The following is an 18,101-nucleotide window of genomic DNA, read 5'->3' as shown; positions in this document are numbered from 1 at the left end:
TACGCAGGCCTCTCACTGTTGTGGCCTCTCCCGTTGCGGACCACAGGCTCTGGACGCGCAGGCTCAGCGGCCATGGCTCACGGGCCCAGCCGCTCCGCGGCATGTGGGATCTTCCCGGATCGGGGCAGGAACCCGTGTCCCCTGCATCAGCAGGAGGACTCTCAACCACTGCGCCACCAGGGAAGCCCTTAAAAATTTTTATAAAAATTTAGCAGCTGTCAAAATGTGTGTGTGAAGATTTTGGTGTGTGAAGATAATAGACCTTAATAGAAGTACATCTGTATGCTTTAAAAAATAAATGTACATGTACTTCATACTGTAATGTGCTTGAATTGGCTCCAGGCAACAGCCAAGAATGATATGGCAAATTTGGTGAAAAATTACTTTGAAGAAGTTTAGAGTGGGCGAGATAGAGTTAAATAAATAGAATAAAACCTTGTATGACATGGTATGTAATTTATTAAATTTTACCATTTTACTCTTTTAAAAACTGAGCTTATCATATGGATATGCCACTGTACTTTTTACACCCTCTGCCAACACAAAGGGAAGCTGTGTTCAGATATGATCATCTAGGAAGATGTTAGAAGAATTTAAGTTCACTTTTTCAGGAAGGTTGGAAATGTTCTAGACCTTCCCCAGTTTACCAGACCTGGAAGTGAAGTTTTGAAACTGATAGAGGTACGTCGATACATGTTTTTTTTTTTTTAATCCATACATTTTTAATATAACCCTAATGCCTAAGGGAAGTTCTCATAGGATCCTGACTATAATACAGAATGGCATAATTTTAGTTTACCAGAAAGTGAAGATTTAGCTGATGGTGAGTTAGCTAAACCTCATTTTTGTTTCAACCCTTCTTATTGGGAATGTTTCTAAGCTATATTATTATTATTTTTTATACATTTATTTATTTTATTTATGGCTGCGTTAGGTCCTCGTTGCTGCGTGCGGGCTTTCTCTAGTTGTGGCGAGCAGGGGCTACTCTTCGTTGCGGTACGCGGGCTTCTCACTGCAGTGGCTTCTCTTGTTGTGGAGCACGGGCTCTAGGCACGTGGGCTTCAGTAGTTGCAGCACGCCAGCTCAGTATTTGTGGCTCACGGGCTCTAGAGCACAGGCTCAGTAGTTGTGGTGCACAGGCTTAGTTGCTCCGTGGCACGTGGAATCTTCTGGGACCAGGGCTCGAACCTGTGTCCCCTGCATTGGCACGAGGATTCTTAACCACTGTGTCATCAGGGAAGCCCTCTAAGCTATATTATTATTTTCTGCATCAGTAAATGAATCTTTGGTAATCTGGGTCATGATTCTAGATGTAATTTCTTACTGATGAATACCCTAGCACTAGGTTGTATACCAGGTAGACTTACTTTTGAGTTCCATAATATCTTATAATCAAAGTTGACTGATGAGAGTAAAAGGTGATGGCTGGATCCCGAAAACGCGGCTGCCAGCTTTGCTTCTTCCTTTCCTGGGAAACTCTGATTTTGGTGGTGGGGAAATGATGGTGGCAACTAGGGCAGAGACTTGTCAGGGAAGATCCTGGGGTGGGGCATTCCAGCTGTACACGTAAAGCTGTTGGAGAGATTTATGAGTAGTGACCATCCCGACTGGAATGACACTACTTCTTCCAATCTAAGACACTTGGGATTGTTACCATGGCTGTTAGCCTCGGGCTCTAACCCTCTCCCTTCCCTGAGGGAAGGTAAGCTGTGGGCAAGTGTTATCTTTGTCTTATGGGAAACCACCAGAAGAGAAAAACAAGAGGCCACCAGAATTGATTAGAACAACCGGCCAAATCCAAGATGGCAGAAGACCCGACCTCCAGCAGACCTTGAGCCCTGTTATATGTTCATTGTACTACATTAGCATTTATTTTATTTTATTTTTTATTTACTTTGTTTTTTATAATTTATTTATTTCTGGCTGTGTTGGGTCTTCGTTGCTGCGCACGGGCTTTCTCTAATTGCGGTGGCTTCTCTTATTGCAGAGCATGGCCTCCAGGCACGCGGGCTTCAGTAGTTGTGGCATGCGGGCTCAGTAGTTGTGGCTCGCAGGCTCTAGAGCACAGGCTCAGTAGTTGTGGTGCATGGACTTAGCTGCTCCTCGGCATGTAGGATCTTCCCGGACCAGGGCTCAAACCCATGTCCCCTGCATTGGCAGGCAGATTCTTAACTACTGCGCCACCCGGGAAGTCCCTACATTAGCATTTTAAATGACACACCTACTGGCAGCCAAGACAGGAAGGACCATAGAAGGAAGAAACAGAGATGGCAGTCCAGTTCCAGGAAGAACCCCACCCATTCCCAGAAAACCAATGCATAGGGCTCTCCCTCATTAACCTTACCTTTAAAAATCTTGCCGGGACCGAGAAGTTGATTTGTGAACTAAGTTTCCACTTCCATTCTCAGCCATTGAATGGCCATTCAATAAAGCTTGCGCTGTTTTAGTCTCAGCATCAGTTTCATTATTGGCCGTGTGAATCTGAATAGGAAAAGAAACAGGAGGCCTTGGCTGGGCTAGGGCCCAAGTCAGGGTCCATAAGACCAATTCAGTAACATGATTGCAAGATGCACCGTTATTTTATGTACCTCTAACAAGGAAAAATATTAAATTCAATTAAATGATGATACAATGCTTTCTTATAACATAGATTTTAAAAATTATATACTTATTGAAAGTGCTCTTTTAGACTTATTTAGACATAGCTCTTTATCACATGACATTCTTGTATATAAATGGGAAAATGTAAGCAAAATATCATGGCATTTCTAAAACTTTTTTGTTTCAATGCTAAATCATGGTATGATCTTAAAAAAATTAATCTTAAAAAAGTCTTTAAAAAATTCATTTAAAAAATCAGTTAAACATAACACATGAGGTACCAACCATGAACATACCTCAAGTGGTGACACTGTGAACAGTATGGCCAGGTTCTTACCTGCTCACACAATACATCACCTGGTCAAGGACAAGTGTAGGACTTTGTAAGGCACATCCCGATTTCAGAGATGTAAAGGTGGTGGGGAAAAATGTGCATCTTTTATGTAATGTAAAAATAAATGTAATGTAGTTATTTGTTTCTTTTTTTCCTCTCTTCTTCCTTCTGGCTTAAGTAAGTTTCTGATATTGTTTTGTCATTTGTCTCTTTCAGATTAAATTTGAGTCAATCATGGGAAAAAGTCAGTTAGGCAGGGTTCAGGGTGTGCTGGGTTCTTTTCTTTTTTCTTTTTTGGCTGCGCCGCATGGCTTGTTGGATCTTAGTTCCCCGACCAAGGATTGAACCCGGGCCCTTAGCAGTGAGAGCGCAGAGTCCTAACCACTGGATCGCCAGGGAATTCCCTGGGTTCTTATCAGGAAAGGTTTTACTGCATTTTAACTTATATGGTATTTAAGCCTTGTCATCCACTCACATAGATGTTTTAAGAAGCGCTTTTCAAATCTGCACTCAGTATGGTTTTGCTGCTCTATCTGAACATGTCATTGGGAAGTGATCAAATAGGTCATAAAACAGAGGGTTGAAAAAATGTTATATTGTGCAATCACTGAAACTTCTGTAGTTTATAATTAAGTTAGAAACCGATATATGTGAGGAGCAAACATTAGACTGTCTAGCCTTAATAATACTATCTCCTATGCTGGTCGTGGTCTTATTGACTGATAAAAAATTTTTTAATTAGAATTCCCAAACTTTAAATAACATCAGAACATCATAGTTCCCTAAAGCAGCTCCCTCCATTAATCCAGAAACTGGACTGCAGTTAACCAATAACTTCTGTATTAGTGACATAATTTCCTGCAAAATTGTTACTTTGTAATGGTTAACTTCTCTCTTGGTTTGTTCACAGCAGGGGGTAGTTTTCCTTCATGGAAGTCTTCTATTTATAATAAATTCACTGTGGCTTACCACATTGAATCCGAAAACAAAACCAAATCCCCCCAGGTACTAAGGGATAATACTGTTTTACCTCAGTAACTATCAGTGACCTAAAGAAAATCCTTTAAAACACTAACTCAAAAACTGTTAGTCCAAAGTGGACATCTAAGGTTTTCACAGAAGTAACCTTTTAATGACGGTAGAGGCAGAGAACTAGCCATCAAAGCATACTTGTTGGTGTTAAAGGATAGTGATTTTCATTTTGGAATTAAAAAAAGGAAAGAAAAGAAAAACTCTCTTCTGAGGTTGTGTAGAATTAAGGTCTGTGGAGAAATGTAGCCCGTTAGTAGTGTGAAGATATGAAAGAAGCCCCTGGAATGTTGGAGACAGGCCCAAGCCACATTCACTGTGTGGTTCTATTGCCCCAAATCTGAATTACAAAAGGATTAGCACAGTCTACCAACAAAAAAAATCAACCTCAGATATGCATTACTCTAATTTTCACTTTAATGAAATCTGATAACAACCTGGAGAGGCAGCGAGCCCATCAGAGACCAGAGGACCTTGAATTCTTTGGGCTGTGGGGTCTGGGGGGAGGTATCAACTGACTACTAAGCTTTGGCTTTATTTCTTTTTCATTTATTTCCTTATAATAAAGATATTCATTTTATAAACATCACTCCTGACTTAACGTAAATAAGATAGTTATACCTACTTACTTAATGATTATGCATATAAATAGAGAACTGGGAGGTAGAAAAACAGAACTTAGTTTGGCATAGTGAAACCATTCCAAAAGTATTGGCCAGTTTGTAGAGTCAAGTTGAAGAAGATGAGCTAACAATTTTATTAATTCAGCATCGAAGAAAGTCTTGTTGAGGGTGACACAAATAATTTTTTTTGGCTAGGAAGGGACTTTTGTTTTTTTTAACATCTTTATTGGAGTATAATTGCTTTACAATGTTGCGTTAGTTTCTGCTTTATAACAAAGTGAATCAGCTATACGTATAAATATATCCCCACATCTCCTCCCTCTTGCGTCTCCCTCCCACCCTCCCTATCCTACCCTTCTAGGTGGTCACAAAGCACCGAGCTGATCTCCCTGTGCTATAAGGCTGCTTTCCCCTAGCTATCTTACGTTTGGTAGTGTATATATGTCCATGCCACTCTCTCACTTTGTCCCAGCTTACCCTTCCCCCTCCCCGTGTCCTCAAGTCCATTCTCTATGTCTGCGTCTTTATTCCTGTCCTGCCCCGAGGTTCTTCAGAACCATATATATATATATATATATTTTTTTTTTTTTTTAGATTCCATATATGTGTGTTAGCATTTGGTATTTGTTTTTCTCTTTCTGACTTCCTTCACTCTGTATGACAGACTCTAGGTCCATCCACCTCACTACAAATAACTCAATTTTGTTTCCTTTTATGGCTAGGTAATATTCCATTGTATATATGTGCCACACCCTCTTTATCCATTCATCTGTCTGTACTGCAGTGAACATTGTGGTACATGACTCTTTTTGAATTATGGTTTGCTTAGGGTATATGCCCAGTAGTGGGATTGCTGGGTCGTATGGTAGTTCTATTTTTAGTTTTTTAAGGAACCTCCATACTGTTCTCCTTAGTGGCTGTATCAATTTACATTCCCACCAATAGTGCCAGAGGGTTCCCTTTTCTCCACACCCTCTCCAGCATTTATTGTTTGTAGATTTTTTGATGATGGCCATTCTGACTGATGTGAGGTGATACCTCATTGTGGTTTTGATTTGCATTTCTCTAATGATTAGTGATGTTGAGCATCCTTTCCTGTGTTTGCTGGTGATCTGTATATCTTCTTTGGAGAAATGTCTACTTAGGTCTTCTGCCCATTTTTGGATTGGGTTGTTTGTTTTTTTTGATATTGAGCTGCATGGGCTGCTTGTAAATTTTGGAGATTAATCCTTTGTCAGTTGCTTCATTTGCAAATATTTTCTCCCATTCTGAGGGTTGTCTTTTGGTCTTGTTTATGGTTTCCTTTGCTGTGCAAAAGCTTTGAAGTTTCATGAGGTCCCATTTGTTTATTTTTGTTTTTATTTCCATTTCTGTAGGACGTGGGTCAAAAAGGATCTTGCTGTGATTTATGTCATAGAGTGTTCTGCCTTTGTTTTCCTCTAAGAGTTTTATAGTGTCTGGCCTTTAATCCATTTTGAGTTTATTTTTGTGATGCAAATAATTTAATTGTAAGTGAAGGGAATGGAGAATTGCATGAAGTGTTGAAAGGATTTTGAGCTTAGGTTGCCTAGTTTTGTGAAAGTTTTTTTTTTTTTCCCCTCCCTATAGTTGGACAGTTAAATCACCATGGAGGAGAAATTGCTTTGTTTAAATAGCTTTTCTGTTTAAAGAATCAAAGTGTCACAACAAACTCCTTGTAGGACAGAGTAAATTGTGTTGTAAGGGGAATTACTCAAAGAAAAGTATCAACATTACATCAGCTTCCAGCAGTCCTGCAGGCAAGCCAAGTCAGCCTAGCAGCTTCCTACACCTCCCAAGCTGAGGCAGAAACCCTTTAAAAAGCCAAGCTCTTTGCTCTAGTCCTCAGTTGTCATAAATGATCAAGTCTCAAGGTTTTCTGTAAAATAGTGTAATACTTTGTTCTTCGGTTTCCAGAAACTACAGTGTATAAGAACAAAACAAATCGATGATACAAATGATGTATATTGCCAACAGATGCACTGAAACAAATCAAAGAGTAAGTCAATTGGTAATGACTTGACTGAAAGAATTGAAAGTCGCTATAGTTCCAGTTCTGCTGCATCCTTTACTGGTACCTCATGCCACTGAGCTAGCATTTATAGGTTCGTTGAGACATTTCATGGTTAGTGTTTTTCATTCACCACCAGCTTTAAACTCAGCTTGGGTTCACTCTAAGACCTATGGGTCTATCCACTTTCCCAAAAAAGAAGTGAATGGGTATAACTAACAGATATAACTAGACGTTCTTTAGAACAAAAAACATGTAAAATAAGGAGAGTGGTGATTTGATAGAATTGGCACTACTCGAATTACAAATAATGGACGTTATGAGGTGTACCCCTCAAAAATTCATATGTTGAAGTCCTAAGCCCCATTCCCTCAGAATGTGCCTGTAATTGGAGATCTTTAAAGAGGTAATTATCATTAGGGTAAGTTCTAATACAATATGACAGGAATCCTTTTAAGAAGCTGAAATTAGGGCACAGAAGGTGGAGAAAGGGCAGAATATTTACTATACTCTATAAATGAGAAATAGTGCTTTGCCCAGAGTAGGTTCTGAGCTAGTATTTGGTAATGAATGAATGAATGAATGAATGTGTGCATGCATTAGGTAGGCAGCTAAGGTCCAGGACTGGAGGTTAGAGAGTCAGAAGGGGTAGGGTCATAGGTTTGTATATAGTGACTTATTACGAAAGTGCATTTAAAGGAATTGGTAAGAAGCCAGGTAAGGGCATGATTTCAGGCGGTATCCCACTGAGGGCCACTTCAACGTGATTCCACAGGGGAGCTCTGAAGTATACTTTATGCCTTAGAATTAACCCAACCTAAAGCAAGGGAGGAGGGCTTTCAGACTCTTGCACTGGTTAGTCACAGGGTAAGGAATCTCATTAATCATACCTCTTACAATGGGATCTACAGAAGTGGTATGTCTGTGAAGCAATCGTGAAGCAGATGTGATGCTGCATTTCAGAATCTCTGGATGAAACTCTCTAATACAGAGGCGTTTCTTATCTTTAAAAAACCCACACTGATATTTAAAATAGTTACTCTCTTGTCTTTTTCAACATCACTAAGTTCTATTAATTTTTTTGAGTATACCTCTCTCACTTTCAAGATCTCAAACCCCTATATTTTCTCAGGTCATATCAGGCCAGTGGGTAAAACTGGTCAAAATTATTAAGGCACAGCTTGGCAGGTTCTTGCTTCCTATGAAGCATACATGTGCATCCCATAACTGTCCCCCTGAAACTTCCCGCAGTTACTTCGAAGAGTTCCCAGGGAGTGAGCTCTTAAGTCTGCCCAGCTTCTGCATGTTCCTCATTTCCTGCTCTAGCTCCTTTTGGTGCTATTTCCTGCTGAGGCCTCTACTGCTTGTGAAGCCAGGTACTGCCACCTGTACACCGTTGCCTCTGTGAGGTGATGCTGTCTCTTGCCAGGTCCCAGCGCCATGGATGCTACGTTACAGTCCACAGGGTCCAGGGAGGCACCGCCAAGGTGACTCTGCTCCCTGCACCAGAAAGCCTCTCTTCTCCATCTCCCTTCCAGATTATATTTTACACACAGCATAAAAGAAGAGCTGTTTGTGCTCAATGCTTTATAGAATTTATAGTGAAACATGTATTTCAAATTTTACTGATAGCCACATCCAATTCCCCGTAATGACATGGGGATTGGAACCTGACAGGTGAGATGCTAAACTTCAGATTGCCCCTCTCCCACGATCTAGCCTTTGTTATTGGGTTTACTTCTCTTATAGCTTTTTACTTTAGGATGAGTTTTTTTTTTTTTCCAGTGATGCCTTAGTTTTTCATAAAAACACATTCCTCGTGGGTCTAACAGTCTGGCAGACATGCTCAGACATACATGAATATTGTAGGGGACATATTGGAGACCTGAGCTAGGACAGCTTCCTTCCTTTACCCTTTTCCTCCCTCCCTCCCTCCCTTCCTCCCCTCCTTCTTCTCTCCTACTCCCTTTTCTCTCTTTTTACACACACACACAATATTCATTTGCTAGACTATATGCCAGGCACTGTTCTAAGTACTTCATATAGAGCAGTGACAGATCAGACAATGTCCCACTCTCCTGGACATTCTACAGAGTGGCAAGTGCCACAAACAAGAAACAGAACAGGGTGTTGTGACCTACAGTGACTAGGGGACATTTTACATAAGGTTATTAGGGAAGGCCTTTCTGATGAGGTAAACATTCAGCTGAGAGCTGAATGACAAGGAAGACTCAACTGTACTTAAAAACCTGGTACTTAAGCATTCCATTCAGAGAAAATGGCAGTACTTATACCTTTATTTATATTATATGTTATACTCTGCCTTAGAGAGCATCCCTTGCCCCTAAAGCTGTACGAAGTGGGATTTTACACTGAACCCACCCCTGGTTGACTTGTTCCACTCGCTCAGGTATCATGTTAGGGTCTGTCTTGATGTTGGGGTCACCCACATGAGTGGCCCTGTCTCACAGGGCCCTCAGCTGGAGGGATCCTCTGTAGATCCCTCTCAGGGTACAGCCATATTCCCAACTCACCACACACTCTAATGTGGCCTCTGGGCATATGGTTTTCAGGGTTTCTAACCTCAGCCCACAGGGAGGGGAGCTTCAGGGAAGTCCCAGCCCAGGTGCAGGATCACAGTGAGGAGAAGGCAGTGGAAGCCTGCAGCCTCCTTATTCTCAGGGAATTCCAGATTCCACATAGTTAAGCCCTAGAAGATGAAGAGTAGGGATTTCTTCAACCACCGTGGGGCATTTCTGATAGAGCAGGAGTATAAAACCTGGATTCCTTGAGATGGCTAAGGGACTCAGGAGGCTCTCGCATGCCCACGGGGGTCAGGTTCTCCCTTTCAGCTCCTCAGAGGGGAGGGACATTGGTCACCACAGGCTGGGCCTCCTCAGGCAGCCTCTCATTTCACCTGGCTTCCTCTCTGCTGGGGCTCCGCCATCCAGCCTCACTGTCCTTCACCACGGGCTCCCCCAGCAGACGCAGGCCTCCCGTTGTCTCCTGAGCCAGGCCTGGGTCAGAGACGACTATTTGCCTTTTGGGTTCTTCCCAGGCTTATTCCCCCATATTGTCTTTGCTCATCATCCTTTCCTCATGAAGCCTCCTTTCATTTCTCCTCCATCTCTTCACTGTATCACATCCAATCAATTCTTCAAGGCCCACCTCAAGACTCACCTCCTCTGGGTGGCCCTACCCAATTGCTATTGTTTCCATGAATCTCTCCTTTGCTGAATGCCTACAAGCATCCCAATTCTTCCTCTCCCTCCCTCCCCACTTCCTCTCCCTTCTCTTACTTCCCTCCCTCTCCCCTCTCCCTTTCTTCCTTCTCCTCCTTCCTTCTAAATAAGAAAGCTTATTTATCCCAACTCTTTTTTTGGGAAAAAAGCCTAAATTTTGAATGTATAACAACATATTTATAAGGTATACGAGGGATAGAAAATATTAACAATAATACAAAGACATGTGTGCACCACACCCTCACCCCCACCAGTCCAAGAATGAGATATTACCATTTTCCTACAATAGATCGAAATGCTCCTGCCACATCCCATCCCCTGTATTCCCCCCACCCCACCCCCAATGCCAACAGGTAACCACTGTCCTGAATGTTGTGTCTGTCACTCTCCCTTACTTTTCTTTATAGTTTTAGCATTTTGGATCCTTCAACAGTGAATTCTTTAGTTCTGCATGCGTCTGAATTTTATACTAGTGAAAAGGTACTATATTTATCCTTCTGTGCCTTGCTTTTCTGACTCAGCATTACGTTTGTGGGTAGTCTCCCACGTTGGTACATGTTGGTGTATGCTGTTGAGTTCATTTTCACTGCTGTATGTGGTGTTCTACTGTCTGTTATCTATTTATTTATCCATTCTATTGTTCTTCCACATTTGGATTGTCTCTTTTCTTAATATGAGAAATACTTCTATACACTTTCTTGTAGATGTCTCCTGATGCACCATGTGCAGGAGTTTTTCTAGGGTATTTACAAAGTAGAAGAAATGCTGGTTCTAAGTGGTTGTTCTAGGTTATAGTCTCACCAGTGGTGGATGAGAGTTCCTGTTGCTTTCCATCCTCTGTGACTTTGGTTTGTCATATCTTAATTTTTGCCAATCTGGGGGCAAAATCTTGGAGGTTTTAATTAGAATTTCTCTGATTTCTAATGAAGCTAAACATCTTTTCATATGTTTATTGCTAATTTAGATTTCCTCCTTTGTTAAGAGGCTGTCTGAATCTTTTGCCCATTTATTTTTATTTTTTTATTTTTTGCGGTACGCGGGCCTCTCACTGTCGTGGCCTCTCCCGTTGCGGAGCACAGGCTCCGGACGCGCAGGCTCAGCGGCCATGGCTCACGGGCCCAGCCGCTCCGCGGCGTGTGGGATCTTCCCGGACCGGGGCACGAACCCGCGGCCCCTGCATCGGCAGGCGGACTCCCAACCACTGCTCCACCAGGGAAGCCCTATGCTATCATTCTTTTAATTAATCTCACCAGAGTTGTGTTGATTTTATAAATCTTTTCAAAAAACCAACATTTGGCTTTGTTGATCATCTTTTCTTAATCCAGCTGTCTGTTGATGGACACTCGGGTTGCTTCTATAGCGTGGTTATTGTATACAATGCTGCTGTGAACATTGGGGGGCATGTATCTCTCGAATTGGTGTTTTTTTTAGTGTTTTGAGAAATCTCCATACTGTTTTCTCCAGTGGCTGCACCAATTTACTTTCCCACCAACAATGCACAAGGGTTCCCTTTTCTCCACATCCTCACCAACATTTGTTATTTGTGGTCTTTTTGATGATAACCATGATCAGTGTTTATCTAACTTTTCTGGCTTCTGAAATCCTTCTCCCTTTGCTGTGTTGGGATTCTGTATAACAGAGAAGAGCTCTAACACAAATTCAGCAAGCAAAAGGAGCAGAGAGAAAGACTGCAAATATATGACTATTTCTGTTGTTGTTTCTCCGCCATTGTTAAATATAGATAAGCCTGGTGCACAGGCTTCTCATTGTGGTGGCTTCTCTTGTGGAGCATGGGCTCTAGGTGCGAGGGTTTCAGTAATTGTGGCACACAGGCTCAGTAGTTGTGGCTCGCAGGCTCTAGAACGCAGGCTCAGTAGTTGTGGCACATGGGCTTAGCTGCTCCACGGCATGTGGGATCCTCCTGGACCAGGGCTTGAACTGTGTCCCCTGCATTGGCAGGTGGATTCTTAACCACTGCGCCACCAGGGAAGCCCCGACTCAATTGTTACATTTCCAGGAATTTTAAACATTGTCATTGCATAAATATACAATTAAATAAATTACATTAAAAATAAAGATAATAACTACTCAAAACTCATCACCACCCCCATTTTACTATTATCTCTGAGGTTATATATCTATTGTATCTGAATGGTGGAAATAACATACATGCTACTGCACATCTCATGCTTTCAGTGACGTCAGATTGGAGCTGGAAATTGGCCTTGTTTGCACTACTTAAACTACAAAAGTTGGCAAGTGCTGTGAATCAAGGCTTTCCCCACCCTGCAAACCAGTAAACATTTATCGCCATATCACTGTCTAAGAGGCAAATGGATAAATGAGTCTGGGCTCAGGAGACAAATCTGGACTGGAGATAGTGTTGGGGGAGGCATCAGAATACAGATGTGGGGCTGCTTCATGGGCTGATGACAAGGCTTCACACTCAGAAGATCCTCATGCTTAGTTTATTGTTCTGTGGCCACCATCTTGAAATTCATAATTTTTGAACAAGAGGCCACATGTTTTTATTTTGTTCTGGGCTGGTATGGGTATGGATGGTACGGAGGTTTAGGTGGTCTGGGGGTGGCTTGATTTACTGCCTTTCATCCCTCAAAACACGTTTTCTGTCTTATTCACCTACTTGGTAGCACATCCCCACAGATATTTTCCCCATCCATTCCCTCAACCTGTGTATTCTTCACAACCAGCTCACAAAATTTCCTTCTTCTATTTTCCCTCTGTATTGTTCTCTCCTCTTTAGTCTTCTTTTGAAAACTGTTAACTTTCAAGGCATTGATGTATTAAGTAACTTTAATAATAACATTTCTGCCCCAGATTGCAATGTCCCATACATTCGTCTCTCAGATTGGTATGACATGGTGGTTAAGGTGGTCCTGGAATCACAGAAAACTGGGTTTGAATTTTCCCACACGACCTGAGGTGAATTTCTTCTGTTTCTCTACGCCTCAGTTTCCTCATTTGAGGAGAGAGTATTTACCTCTGAAGGCTGTGAACATTAAATTAGATAATCTAATTAAATTAGATAACCTAAAGTGCTTAACACAATGCACATGGTAAGTGTTCAATTAATGGTAGTTATTAACTACCATTATGGTAGTTAACTACCATAATGGTAGTTTTTATTAACACTATTTTTATTCATAGATGAAGAATTAGGAACAGCCAGTAATGAAATTTGCACATGACACATAGTAGGGACGTCTTAGGAGGATCAAAGGGAACACTGGGAGAGATGAGCTGGAAGATTTCAACTTTTTAAAGAGAATTTTCCTGCTTCCATAATATGTGTCCCACAGTAGCTTGGACAAAGCACCTCTTCACTGAAGGTCTCAAAGCTCCTCTCCCCCATCTTACCATACATCGATCCAATCTATACAAACGGCATGGATGTGGGCTCTTGGGCACCGAGAGCCACTTAGCCTTCTTGAGGCAACCTTTTCTCGGCGTAAAGCTACGCATATGGTAGGCACTTCAAAATATTAGATTTTTTTCTATGCCGCTGTATCCCCCAACTTCCAACACAGCGGCTGGCACCCAGCAGGCGTCCATTTATAGAGTGACTGCATGATAATGACTCCCAGGCTTCCCCTCCTTCCTCCCAAAACACTCACTTATCGAGTCTCTGCCGGAGGCTGCGGGCAAAACCCGAGGGATCCAGGAGCGCGCCAGGCCTAGTGCACTGATTCCGCTCCCTGCGCGTGGCTGCAGTTGCTATGGAAACGGCGAGAAATAACAACTCCGTTCCCCCCGCGCGCCCCGGGTGACGGAGGCCCGCAGAGGCAACGGCAGCTGGAGGAACAGCGGGAGCGACGCGCGGCCGCAGCCGAGTTCACCGCGGCGCCCCTGCCCCACCCCCGCCCCGCCCGGCCCGGCCCGGCCCGGCCCGGCCCGAGCCGCCCCTCCCCCAACTGGGCCTCGGGTGTAGGTAGGTACTCCGGCCGCGGGCGCCTCCCGGGATCCCACCCACTACCCCCCGCCTTGGGACTTGATTGCCTGCCTCTGCCCTATGTGTTCAAAAGATGCCCATGGGAGCTTCGCCGCGGGGCGGTGCAGGTCATCTGGGGAGGGGGGAGGGGTCTAGGAAACTCTCTCAATGCACTTTAGGCATTTATTTCTCCGCAAAGAAAAATCTGGGCAATTCCAGCCGGAACCCTAATTACTTTGGGAACAAACAGAAGATTGAGAGGGGAGAGAGCCAGGCGAGGAAAGAAGTTTCATCACATGTATAATTTTATAATTCGTGTGTGTGTGCGTGTGTGTGTTCCCACCTCCCTCCCGGGCGCACGAAGTTTGCCTGTTTCAAGCCCCCCGCGCGGCTCCTGTGCAGAGGTGGTTACACCCCGATTCTGCCGGTAGCGAGTGAAACAGGTGTCGTGCGCGCACCGCGATTGCTGATTGGCTGTGCAGACTCTGGTGAAATACTTGAACGTGTCCTGCAGCCGCAGGGTCTTCGCGGGGTGAAAGCCCGGCATACGCACTTGCTTCGCCTTTACCCGTGAGCTTGTCTGTTGCCCGTTCGTTTCAGGACGCGACCCCGCGCCGCGTGTGCCGTGAGGCCGCTGGGGCAGCGGAGGTGCCTCCCCGCTGAGAAGCGAGCGGGAGCGGCGTCCAGTGGGGAAGATGAGCGGCAGCAGCGCCAGGTCCAGCCACTTGTCTCAGCCGGTCGTGAAGAGCGTGCTGGTGTACCGCAACGGGGACCCCTTCTTCGCGGGGCGCCGTTTCGTCTTCCACGAGAAGAAGGTGTCCAGCTTCGACGCCTTCCTCAAGGAGGTGACGGGCGGCGTTCAGGCGCCCTTTGGGGCCGTCAGGAACATCTACACCCCGCGGACCGGGCACCGCATCCGGAAGCTAGACCAGATCCAGACCGGGGGCAACTACGTGGCTGGGGGCCAGGAAGCCTTCAAGAAACTCAAGTGAGTCCTTCTATCCCCACCGCCCGTCATTTCAGAGGGTTCTAAGGTGGAATGGAATAACCCCCGCCCCACCCCACACCTCGGTGAGCTCAGGGGCTGTGACTGTGCGGGTTGATGCCACTCAAGGCTCCCGCTGCGGCTGGGGTCAGAGGTTGAAAATGTGATTGGAAAAGAAAGTGCGCGTACGGAGCAGTAGGAACAGACTTTAAATGTGTGTATAAGGAGTGGGAATCACAAAAAAAAAAAAAGTATTCCGTGACTAGCTATTTGGAAAGAGTAACACAAATGTCATGTTAGATATTTGGCATTTTCTGTTCTGCTTTTTCTCTTTCCACTTTTGCTTGGAACCTATCATTTTATTTCATTTTAATTTTTGTTGCCGTATAGTTGATTTACAATGTTGGAACCTATCATTTGAGTTTAAATGAAGACTTCTTAAAAATCACTTGGAAGTATTGTCACCCATGAAGAAAAGTGCTTTCAACCTTTCAATTCCAAGTAGAACTGACCACACCCCACTTTGTGACCCTCCTCCCACCTCCTGCACGTTTATGTTATTTCCTTAATGCTTGGAAAAGTTTACTGGCTTGCTGTATTTGTCTACATGTCTGTCACCAGGTACTTGATGGTTAAACCTTCAAGGACAGAGGTCGTTAGTGGTGCTTATCCCCAGTTCCTGGCAGGGCGCTCACTTATTTGTGGGCGTTCAGTGAATCAGCAAACTGTGCTTAGGTCTCTGAAGGGAACAAAGATAAGACAGGACTCCTTGTCTTTTGGAGCTCACAATCTAACAGGAGACAGACTACATGCACACCAGTAATTTTAATGCAAAGTACAAAAGAATGAGTGCAATTAGAAAGATAGTTAAAGTTATATGGGAGTTGAGAGAAATTATTCCTCGTGGGGGTGGGTACTGTAGGACAGGTAGAATTTAATATTCCATAGGGTTTTTTTTTTTATAGCTTTACTGAGATATATTTCACGTAACATAAACCACAGTGGTTTTTAGTATATTCCTAGAGTTTTGCCACCATCACCACAAACTAATATTAGAACATTTCCATCACTCCAAAAAGAAACCCTGTACCTTCCCAGTTTCCCCTTCTCCCCATGCTCTAGTAACCACTAATCAGTAGTGGTTAGTTTCTCTGTCTCTATGGATTTGTCTATTCTGGACATTTTATATACAGGCAGACCTCGGAGATATTGCAAGTTCTGATCCAGACCACTGCAATAAAGTGAATATTGCAATAAAGCAAGTCACAGGAGTTTTTTGGTTTCCCAGTGTATATGAAAGTTATGTTTACACTATGCTGTAGTCTATTATGTGTGCAATAATAACATTATGTCTAAAAAAAGTACATGCCTTATTTAAAAAATACTTTATTGCTAAAAAATGCTGATCATCATTTGAGCCCTTAGCAAGTCATAGTAGTAACATCAAAGATCACTGATCACAGATTACCATAACAAATATAATGAACAAGTGTGAAATATTGCAAGAATTACCAAAATGTGACACAGAGACATGAAGTGAGCAAATGCTGTTGGAAAAAAAGGCGCTGATTGATTTGCTCCATGCAGGGTGGCCACAAACCTGATTCAATTTGTAAAAAAATGCAATATCTGTTAAGTGCAATAAAATGAGGTATGCCTGTAAAAGGAACCATACAATATATGACCTATTGTGTTTCTGTCTTCTTTCACTTAGCATAATGTTTTCAAGGCTTATCATGTTATAGTATATATCAGTACTTCATTCTTTTTGTTGTTGAATAATATTCCATGATATGGCTATACCACATTGTATTTATCTGTTAATCAGTTGATAGATATTTGGATTGCTTCACTTTTGGCTAATATGAATAATGCTGCTATGAACATTTTCATTTCTCTTTGGGTATGTACAAGTTTTCATTATCTGGGTATGTATAAGTTTTCATTTCTCTTTGGGTATATACCTAGGAGTGGAATTGCTGGATTGTATGGTAAGTCTATATTCCATAGGTATTTTCCCCCTATAGTTTTTAATATAATATTTTAATTAAAATTCAGCTTGGGCCTCAGGATGGGAAAAAAAAACCTTTACCATAAAATCTATGCTTGTGACTTCTGATCGTGTAGAACTATTTTCCCAAGTATCACTAAAGTTATCTAATATCATCCTAGCTTGTGTAAGTTTGTTTACATTGAGTTCTAGGAGTTCTGCTTTTCTGTTATGCCAGATGTTCTTTTTATGGGAGGTGAGGGATACATTTGGATTTAGTTTCCCTTCCCTGAAACCTCCTTTAGTATGCTTTGTCTAACTTCCTTAGAAAAGAGCCAAATGAAACTGTACTTCAAAATAACTTAGAACTTAAAGCTGAGAGTCAGGAGACTTGTGTTTGAGCTGTTTATTAGCTCTGCATCCTTGTGCAATTCACTTGACACAGCTAGTCAGTTTCCTAACGCAGAAAAGGAACATAACCATTCCTACCTCGCAGTCTTGTTGTAGAAAGTAAATGGTATGGATGTGAATGTGTTTTGTAAACAACGAAGTGTTATAAATGCAAAGCATCTCTGTGTCCAGTTCCTTTCATTATATACTTCGTTAATTTTTTAAGTTAAATAATTTTCATATGAAGCAATTTCATGGGAATGTAAATCTGCAATTCCAGACTCACTTTAATAATTCATATTCTCTTTTGTTTATTTAGTGCTACCAACTCAAAAGATAAAAACAGGTACAGTTCCAAACCAAATAGAAAGTGCACTTCAAATCACTCTTTATATATATATATATATATATATATATATATATATATATATACATACATACATATATATATATATATTTATGTAAAAGAGATTTGCATGGTTATTTTTGCTTTTAACTCACACACAAAAACCCTGAGTTTGTTATAACAGTGTCCATGGTTAATTTTCCATGCTGACAGATGAATATTTATTTGTGTTAAAGTGGTAGTATCTATGGTTATAATGATAGAAGCCAAGAAGATTTAAATGCTGAATATATTTGAAGCTTTGCAGTTTTAAGTTTACATAACAAATGAAGAAACTGGCAGAACAAAAGAAAGCCCAAAAGATATTGAGGGTAATTCATGCCATGTAGACCCTAATTGATGTTGGGGAAGATAACAATGGTGGAAAAATATTTTTCAAATGAAAATGATCAACTTTGTTCTTGCATATCTTTTACTCATGTTTCTTCTAATATTTTTGAAATGGTGATTAAACTTCAGGTAGCTATTAAACCTTTACTTTATAGCAGAGAATTCTAGAGATTGTATTTTCCCCAGAGTTTTC

At 42.2% G+C, this 18,101-nt stretch overlaps 1 protein-coding gene across 1 annotated transcript in view; it reads left to right on the top strand.

The window, feature by feature from the left end:
• The first annotated feature begins 13,738 nt into the window (after positions 1 to 13,738).
• Positions 13,739 to 18,101, top strand: part of DCDC2 (doublecortin domain containing 2) — a 152,940-nt gene continuing 148,577 nt past the window's right edge. The window contains exons 1-2 of the mRNA XM_029243996.1: positions 13,739 to 13,807; positions 14,408 to 14,795. Coding sequence (XP_029099829.1) covers positions 14,503 to 14,795 — 293 coding nt within the window. The 5' untranslated portion in view covers positions 13,739 to 13,807; positions 14,408 to 14,502. The remainder of the gene's footprint in view (positions 13,808 to 14,407; positions 14,796 to 18,101) is intronic.

This window comes from Monodon monoceros, unplaced genomic scaffold, assembly GCF_005190385.1.
Source record: "Monodon monoceros isolate NGI ecotype Baffin Bay Population unplaced genomic scaffold, NGI_Narwhal_1 Super_Scaffold_3, whole genome shotgun sequence".
NCBI classification, from domain to species: Eukaryota; Metazoa; Chordata; class Mammalia; order Artiodactyla; family Monodontidae; genus Monodon; species Monodon monoceros.
This window is presented reverse-complemented; position numbering and strand designations above follow the sequence as displayed.